Source organism: Triticum aestivum, chromosome 4A, assembly GCF_018294505.1.
Source record: "Triticum aestivum cultivar Chinese Spring chromosome 4A, IWGSC CS RefSeq v2.1, whole genome shotgun sequence".
In the NCBI taxonomy this organism is placed as follows: Eukaryota; Viridiplantae; Streptophyta; class Magnoliopsida; order Poales; family Poaceae; genus Triticum; species Triticum aestivum.
In genome coordinates, this window is record NC_057803.1 from 72,545,978 (window position 1) to 72,555,511 (window position 9,534).

Genomic DNA, 9,534 nt, shown 5'->3' on the forward strand with positions numbered 1-9,534 from the left:
CAAATAGGAAATGCCACAAGCGAGGTATAGTTGTGCCCGAGATAGATAATCTAGACATAAAATAAATTAATTAAGTCAGTCAATATAAACACACGGGTCCATACCGGGCACACAGGGGGCGGAAACCGCCGCAACCGCGACACAAGACCAAGCGGCCATGTCTCAAAAAAAAAAACAAGACCTAGCGGCCTGACAACGAGACACAACAACTAAAAATAAAAGACAACGAGACACAGGATGCAGGTACGAACAAAAACAATTTTTTGCACGAATCTTGCAGCTTTAATCGTGTGATGGACAACTTAGATATGACATAACTAAAAATCATCTAGATGTGATTTAGCAAAATTGTTTTTTCATGCATGCTTGTATGATGATCTGGCATCTTAATGTTTGAGAGAAATAAATTATTGGGTATCACCTATTTAATTATATAGGAATTCATTCAATAGAATATTTATTTCTTGGCAAAACAAAATAGAATAATTGTCTTTTGTTCACAGGTAAATAACTTATTTCAATATTGATTATTTTTTTGTAGAATAGTATGCGTGCTATTACACGACATCATAAGTTGTAGTCATTTGTTCTCCGGTGGTGCGGTGTACACGAACGGTTCTACAACGCCATCATCCATGGCAAGCAACGGCTCCAGGGCCTCCACGACGGCGGACATCTGAGGGCGAGACTTTGGGCTGATGCTCAGGCATCGATATGCCATGGCTGCAGCCTTCTGGGCGGCCAGAGCCGAGTACTGGCCGTCCAGGTTTCGGTCTATGGCACGGTCTAGCCGACGGGGTGAGTCATGGAGGAAGTATGGCCGTGCCCACTCGACGAGGCTCTGTTCCCGTGTCGGCCGGTTCTTGTCCACCACCTTTCGCCTCGTCAAAAGCTCCAGCAGCACCACACCAAAACTATACACATCGCTCTTCGTTGTTAGATGACCTAGTAAGAGAAAAAAAGACCATTCCACATGTTAAAAATAATGTATATTAACAAACAACTTTGTACAACTTCTGCTTAATTTTATCAAGTCTATGTACCTGTCATGATATACTCTGGTGCAGCGTAGCCCTGTGTGCCCATGACTCGAGTGGAGACATGTGTCTCGTCTCCGTCGGGCCCATCCTTGGCTAGCCCAAAATCAGAAAGCTTTGCTTGGTAATCCTACAAAATTTAAGAAAGTCAATTAACCACTAATTTGCTACAATAGAAAGTAATATAATAATAGTAGTAGTTTGTCACAATCGAAAAAGGGAACTATAGCAAAGAGTTTGCCACGAATGTTGTGATGGTAATGCCCATCTTGCTATTGTCGACTAACTATAGTCATAGTTTGTGACGTGATTACATGAGAGCCAAGGGTGTACCGAGTCGAGTAGTATGTTGGAGGTCTTGAAGTCACGATAGATGATGGTCTTGGCAGCGTCATGGAGAAAGGCCAAACCTTTGGCAGCTTCAATGGCGATCTTCAGCCTAGTTGACCACGACAATGATGTTGTGTACCCTGCAGTTTCCCCATTCGCAGAAGCTCGTTAGTTAACCACATGATTGAGCTATGGGTTGGTGGTAGTATCACTATGTATATTGTTGTTACAAACACATTAACAATTTGACTTTGTTTCAGTGTTAGTCTTCTTATTTGTGTACTTGTAATAAAGATTATTTAGACAAAGAAAAAAAGAACATGAGGTTGTAAAATTTGGCTTACTCTTATAGAGATGCTTCTCTAGGCTGCCTCTCGCCATGAACTCGTAAACGAGGAGTCTGTGCTCATCCTCGCAGCAGTAGACGATCAGCTTGACCAGGTGTGGATGCCTCAGTTGTCCGAGAAGAACAACTTCAGCCTGCATCACTCCGCCAAAATCATGTGTCCACATTCAGGTCAAATGCAACATTTGTATATTCATTGTACTGGGATAAGAGCTTTGATTAAAAATGTCTCGATGTTTAACATGATTAGTTGACGAAGTTGTTAGAATTTACACGATTCAAACATTGAACAAACTAGATGGAGAGACGATATTTATTAACGAGGTTCAACGAATATTAGACTCCCTAAGCATAATTACGGGCGCTCTCATGTACTAAATTGACATAGTACAGATCGAGAATTAGTCTATCGAGGCCATTAAACGCATATCGATCATCACACTACGGCCGGTCCAAACACCGCTGCCACGGGTGTCTGGATTGTCGCTTTCATGATCTTGTGTCTTCCCGATCAACTTGGTGCGATCTATTTCGGTTGTCCTGCAACGGCTTTATATGATAGGCATGGTTTACACCTGACCTTCCATATACACAAAAGTTTAATTTTCTCAAAAAGAAGGTTAGAATGCCCGGCCTCTATATCATTGCAATGCACACATCCATCTTTTATTAAAGTTGATACAAGACAACGATGCCAAAAACATCAACAACTTTAGTACAAGACTTAGACAATTATAGTAGACGCATTGTAAGATATGAAATTGACACCTACGACTAAGTCGACTTCTTTCACAACAATGCCTTCATGAAGGGATACCCGCCTTCATGTGCAGCTAGAGACGGCAAGGTCAAAGATTTTCATCTTGATTGCTGAGACCAACCAATGAAATTCATTATAATAGGAAGTACCATGCCTTCAACAAGATAATGACGCAAGTTTGTGGTGGTTAAGTTTGGACAATGAAGGCTAGAACAAGAGCTCACACCCCGGGCAAGAAGCGGTGCTCCAGTCACCATCTTAAAAACGGATATGTAGCCCTATACATGTATTCGACAATAATTCCAACAAACACCACCTGGCGAATATGCCCTTAACCGTCTTGAACTTGTTGTCTTCACTCGAACAAATGTGTATGATTAGACTTGGGTCCTCTCTTGTTTGTTCGCTAGCTCGAGGAGGCTGCTAAGTTCTCCACCTCGGACTTGGTAAACTTGACTGATAATATCGCCACACATGGTTTCTCCTTAGCTCCACCTTCAGCGATGGTTAAATTGTTCTTGGTCCTCTTTCCCTTTATCACAAGGTACTTGTCCTTCTTACTCCTCCTGATCTTCTTGTCTCTGTCCGCCTTGTAGATATAACCATCACAATGATGTTCTCCCAGCAAAATTAGATTTCTCCTAACCCTTGGCATGTGTCTAACATCCTTGAGCACATGTTCAACACAACTTTTGACTCTGTTCTTGATATCTTCAATGCCCATGATGTGGCGAGGCACATCGCTGCCTTGATAGACAACTCTAAAATAACTAGACTTGTAGGAAGTGAAACACTCTTTGTTAAGCGTCACATGATGAGAGATCACTTTGTCTAATATCCACGCTTCAATGGACTGTTCTCTTGAGAGGCTAAGTAGGCCATCAGCAAAATTGTTGAATTTAGATGTTACCAGACTGGCGGTACCTTCAATCTTTTCCCATGTTGGACACTCCTTCCTTATGTAACCCCCACTCATAGTGATAACACTTTAGACCTTCTTATTTTTTTCGCCTTCTCCTTTTTCCCACCTTGATTGCATCTAACTACCATGCTCATACCTTCAATGCTTCCAGCACCATATCCATGCCATTTCTTCTCGCGTTGATCATATGATAGCAATGACACAGTAATGCCACTTACAATGATGGTATTCTGACCATGTGTCAGAGTAGTGATGAAGTTTGTGTAGGGCCATGGTAACAAAGTGAGTAGAAATAATGCCACGTCTTCATCCTCCGCTTTGGCATCTACTCGAGATAGACCTGTGAACACCTGGTTGAAGTCATTGATGTTCTTTGTACAGTTTACCACTCCCGCATCTTCAACCCGAATAATTGATGTTTCAAGCTCACTGAGAAGAAGGTGTGACTTGGTATTGTCAGGCCACCACCTCTCAAATGGAGATTACCCCCCCCCCCCCCCCGCCCCAAAGAAGTGTTGAGGATAAATCTTTGTCTCCATGTCTTCAGTTAATTCTACCATTTCTTTCTTTTTATTGCGCTAAAGCTAATTACCTTGCGAGTTGTTCTTCATATAGGGTTCTCACTTAGTTGCGTATCTAAAGATCTTCCTTTATCCGCGCTACCATTAATATCCAAGGAAAAAATACTAAAATTTGTAGTCACTTACTTTACCCCTCTCTAGATCCTTCGAGATTAATGAATTTGAAGAAGGGAGAAGACTCTATCTCCTGGAAGGTACTACCGAACTGAAAAAGAATTTTGTATCTTTTGTCACCCTCATCATAACGTGAAAGAATAAAATTAACACCGAAAGTTTGAATTGTGAGAGTTATAACTACAATGCAGTTTTCTCACCTTTAAACTACGACTCTGTTATAGGAGATGTAACCATCGGAAATACCTGGATTAGCCCACATACTATTTGATGAGTAATTTCCATCTACATTAACCCTAGTGCTTGTTTGGATGAAGCCTATTTTATAGAAAAGTTATAGTAATACAAACTTCAAGGTATTTGGGGTTAAGAAATAATGCAATGACTAAAGTGAAAGTTGTGGTATACCGACTTTTCAAAAATATAATAAAAAACATGTTTTTAGAGAAAAGACATTACACTAATTCTACAATAATGAATCTCAAATTGGCTACCGTAAGAAGCCGAGTAACCAGGTTCCAAGGCAGGAAAGAAGATCAAGTGTCAAAAGAAAAGAATATAAGCTCAACTTGAAACACCAATAGCCTCAACGGATGCATGTCACATATGCTGAATTAAAGTGGTAAGGGCGAGGGAAATAAACATATTTTTATTAAAGGAATACTATCATTTTTTGTGTGAAATAAATATTGTTCGTCTATGCAAAGGTCCTAGCCAGCCACAACATCACCCCACTCCAACACGGAGGGCACCAACCTATGTTAGTAAGAGAAAAACATGTGTAAAATACCGAGCGAAAATATATGATGACCCACCAAATAATAGAAGCACCTTTTGCCGCTGCCCCAAAGATGAAGACACGCGGGGTTCTCTAGCGGGCGCCCACCATGCAGCGAGAGCATGATCCATACCCAAAAAGTTGTGTTTTTGAAAAAACTGGCACTTAAAAAAATTGTAGTGCCGGCTTTCTTTTTGCTGCAACTTTTAGAATTTGAAACTTTCAAGATTTTAGAACTTCGAGAATTCCAACCTTTTGTATTTTGAACTTTCTGATTTCGGAATTCGAAGTTTGATTTTTTTTACTTCGAAAAACTTGAAATTTTAAAAAAATAAACTTCAATTTTTTAAAAGAAATTACACAAAAGGAAGCTTAACAGAATAGAAAACTCATCCCGCACACATGCATCACGTGGGTGACCCTCAACACCAGATTGTGAAAGCCAACATGCCGACAACCCGCACACAAGAGCACTCCATGCGTGCTTTGCCCGCACAACTATGTAGGAGTCTGTTCAGATGAAGAGACCATTCCACAGGACAATACTCCTACTAGCTGGCAAGATCCAGAGGAGAGAAACAAGGTCTCGTAATGATGCCTCCGTGGAAGGGAACATGTCCCAAGGATGTTATCGTCGCTAGCCCCGACAATACACCTTCCTCGTGCACCACTACGGCTAAGTTGCCACAACATGTTAAATCAGCCTAGGAGAACCAAGAGGAGTAGACGAAGCCTTGACGACGCACAAAGTGGGGACATTGCTTAGGGGTGCCACTTTCAATGGACCGATAATACCGGCGAAGGCATTTGCATAGACACCAGCACCCTCGAACAAATGCCACCTCACTTGCTCTCAAGTCTCGACCCTAGTTGTAACCAATGGACGACCACCAATGCACTCCATTGAAAGCATTATGTTCTGCTTCATATTTTTTCACAAGATACACCGGGTTTTCTTCTTGTTAAAAATATGCATGAGACTTGAGTGCCTTTTGTATTAAGATAGGAGAAGGTTTAACATGAGAAACATGCCAGAAGGTCACAAGCTACCATCAGCACCCCCCCCCCCCCCCCCACACACACACACAAGTCCTAAGACATATGGTGCAAATCCACCTTTTCCGCATATGCTTCCAGGAGGAGAACTTGGTGTGCTAATCCAATACCAGAGACCGTGAAACGACCAAAGATGACAGGAAAGCGATCTTCTCAGACACGCGCTTGTTACATTCTAACCAAATGAAGCAGAGAGTAATGACCATCAAAGAATTGACTTCCTTACAATAGGGGGGGGGGGGGGCGGCGTCGTGGTACTGCTGAGTCCGCACGTAGAGAGAATACAAGGCACCGTCGTTTGATGGGAAGTAAGATACGATACCAAATCTCTCACGCAAACACACACTTCAGAAGCACATGATCAACCTCCTCTGACGCCTAACAACAAAGAGCGTAGCATGCAGGGTTCGGCAACGGCCTCCTCGCCAGGTAATCCGAAAAAAGATGATTCTTGAGCGCAAGCCTCACCAATACTTTTGATGTCGAGTTGCGTCCCAAGACCCCCATAACTCCATTGCACACTGCGCGAACTCCCCGTCGAAGAGGGAGGCACTCTAGACGGAATGCCCTCACTACTATCATTCTTCATGAGCCGTCATAGGAAGGAGTCCGGGCATAGTCAAAATTGATGAAAGTTTCACATTAGAAGCAAAATTTACACTATAGTGCCAAGCAGGGTAGATTTTTTTAGGGCTAAATAGGGAAGCACATTTTTAAAAACTGTCAAATACGGAATAATTCTCTCAGATGCTTTCAAGTTGCTACTCCTCTAGACAGATGGACCCATATATAAACCAAAAAAAAAAAGTAAAATGACTGACTTACCAGCCACTCTTTGTGTCCTTGCGAGCCCTCGAGGTCGAGCAGCTTGACGGCGACTGCCTGCGCGCGCACGCCGGGCTTGAGCCGCTCGTCGACATAGCCCTTGTATACCGGCCCGAACCCGCCCTCGCCGACGAAGTTGCTGGTCGAGAAATCCCGCGTCGCCGTCCGGAGCTCGTCCACCGTGAACGCCTCCACGCCGGACCCCGCAAGCGACACGGGCAGATCCTCCGGCGACGGTGTCACGCCGGTGCCTGTCTTAAGGCCGTCGTCGTTAGGCAGCGGCGCCGGCCTGGGCGGTCGGGGGTCGTCGCTGGCGTGGTCGCGGTGGGAGCTGAAGCAGCCGAGGCCCAACAATGCGCTCCACGATGTCTTCCCCATGCGCTGTGCGTGCGTGTGCCCGTGGCCAACGGCTTAGAATACATTGTTGGCTGGGGCGGGTGCGGGTTGATAATAATACTCCAGTCAAGGGAATTGTAGGAGTGGTTGTTGTTGTCATCGACATCAATCAAGGGAATTGTTTGGTTTGGTTCGGTTGGGGGAGAGTAGAGTATAGTAGCTAGCCAGGTTGGCTTTTGACCCCGGGGGGAGAATGAATGATCCAGCTTGCACACCTGACCTTAGGTCGGCATGCCCATCCCAAACTAAGCTAGAAGCCTATTATCACATTGGTTGTTTTTCTTTTGAGACTACAACGATGACTAATTCTTCATTGAGCGGGAGGAAGAGTCAATGTGCAGGGATTGCAAACTTGACGGATGGTGATGCAACCACCAAATTCTTCGGGATGAGGACTATCTAATGCTTTAGTTCACTATATGCACCTCCAATATTCAGTGGCTCAACTCTGCCAACTTCGTGTTCTTGCCCAAAAAGGAGGGTGCGGAGGGCATCTCGGACTATCAGCCCATCAGCCTTATCCATGACATCGATAAAATAATCACCTATGTCCTCTTCATACGCTTGCTCTCCAACAGCCAAAGTGCCTTCATCAAGAGGAGCAGCATCGACGGCAATTTCATGTATGTCCGGAATTTTGCCGGAAGGCTCCACAAATGCAAGACCCCCGCCCTCCTTTTCAAGCTTGACATCGAGAAGGCTTTTGACTCGATCAAGTAGGAGTATATTCTTGACCTCCTTCGGCGACTGGGGTTCCCCGCAAAATTTTGGAATTGGATTGCCACTCTGTTATCCTCATCATCATCACGTATTCTTCTCGATGGGCTGCCCGGTCCCCCTATCAAGCATGGACATGGTCTTAGGCAGGGGGATCCCCTCTCCCCCCTCCTTTTGTCCTTGCGATCGACCCCCTGCTTAAAATCCTGGGCTTGGCAACTCGAAAAGGTCTTCCTCATAAGATTTGCGGGCGTGGGGCAATGGTGCGAACCTCTCTATATGCAGACGACGCTGCGGTCTTTGTGGCTCCTATTAGGAGGGAATTGTCAACCTTTCCTCCATGTTGGGTGGAATCGGGGAGGTGACGGGGTTATGCACCAATTTCAAAAGATCTCGATTGTGCCAATTCGATGCAATCTTCCAAATCTTAACCGTATACTACAAGGGGTGCCGACAACGAGAGCTTCTTTCCCAATAAAATACCTAGGCCTGTCACTTTCGATATGGCAACTCAAGATGGTTGATTTCCAATATTTTGAAGATAAAGCGGCCGACAAAATGGTCACTCGAGAAGGTTAAAAAATCACCACCATCGGGCGTACGACCCTAGCCAAATCGGTCATCTCCTCTCAAGCGTTGTACTCCACCAGGGAGAGGCGTCCCACAACGGTAGATCTGGACTCGGCTAAGACCATTCTGAGATCGCAAACCTTGAACCCCCCATGGATCTGGAGGTGGATGCCGGGGACAACCCACATACGTGATCCTGTGACTGCTTGCCACAACCGAAGGCTACTCATCCTCCCGGTGCATGAGTGTCTTGGCGCTGATCCCTTGATGTCACGATGTAGCCAGCAGTTGCCACCCGACTGCGGCCAAGCAACAACGGGACCGATTTGCCGTTCGACGAGCCTCGAGGAATAGGCCACCATGGGAGAGGAGCGTGCCGCCGGGAAGGAGCGCCGCGTATAGGTGGGCAAGCCCCACCACCACCGCGGCAGGCATTACGGCGGCACGGGTGGCACCGATGAGGCGCCGCTCTGGATCCCTCGGGTCGCTCCTCCTGAGTGACACATGAGTTGGTTAAAAAGAAGTTTATGCATGCGTGGGTATTCCCCTCTTTACGAAAAACTAAAATCAAACTTTAAAATGGCAAGTGGGGTGTTAAAAATTAGGGGGGAATTTCACTTCCCTAGCCCGTGCACCAACTACGGACGTACACAACTTTTTAAAAATGTCATTGGATTTAAGAAAAAGGTCATCGATTTTGAAAAAAAGTTAATCAATTTGGAAAAAGTCATCGAATTTTAAAAAGTTCACCAAATTTAAAAAATATTTTATTGATTTTGAAAAAAAGTTCATCAAAATTTTTAAAAGTTCATAGACTTTTGAAACAAGTTCATCAATTTTGAAGAATAGTTCATCAAACTTGAAAAAAGTGCACCAATTTTTAAAAAATTCATCGATTTTAAAAAACTTCGCCAATTTTGAAAAACAAAGTGTAGCGAATTTGAAAAAAATCATCAAATTTGAAAAGGTTTATCGAACATGAAAGGAAGTAGTACATTGATTTTGCGAAAAAAATCACAAATTAAAGAAAAAAGCACATTTAAGAAAAAGAAAAAAGTAAAAGAACAAGAACAGAAAAAAGAAAAAAAAGAACAAACCGAAT

The 9,534-nt window shown here is 44.0% G+C and overlaps 1 protein-coding gene across 1 annotated transcript; it reads right to left on the bottom strand.

Moving 5' to 3' along the window:
• Positions 1-524: 524 nt before the first annotated feature.
• Positions 525-7,148, bottom strand: LOC123081772 (serine/threonine-protein kinase RIPK). The gene is made up of 5 exons (XM_044504303.1): positions 6,750-7,148; positions 1,712-1,847; positions 1,371-1,507; positions 1,044-1,167; positions 525-945 (listed from the first exon to the last, which is right to left on the bottom strand). Exons 1-5 carry the CDS (start codon positions 7,125-7,127, stop codon positions 581-583), a joined length of 1,140 nt encoding a protein of 379 aa, XP_044360238.1. The 5' UTR covers positions 7,128-7,148; the 3' UTR covers positions 525-580.
• Positions 7,149-9,534: the final 2,386 nt, after the last annotated feature.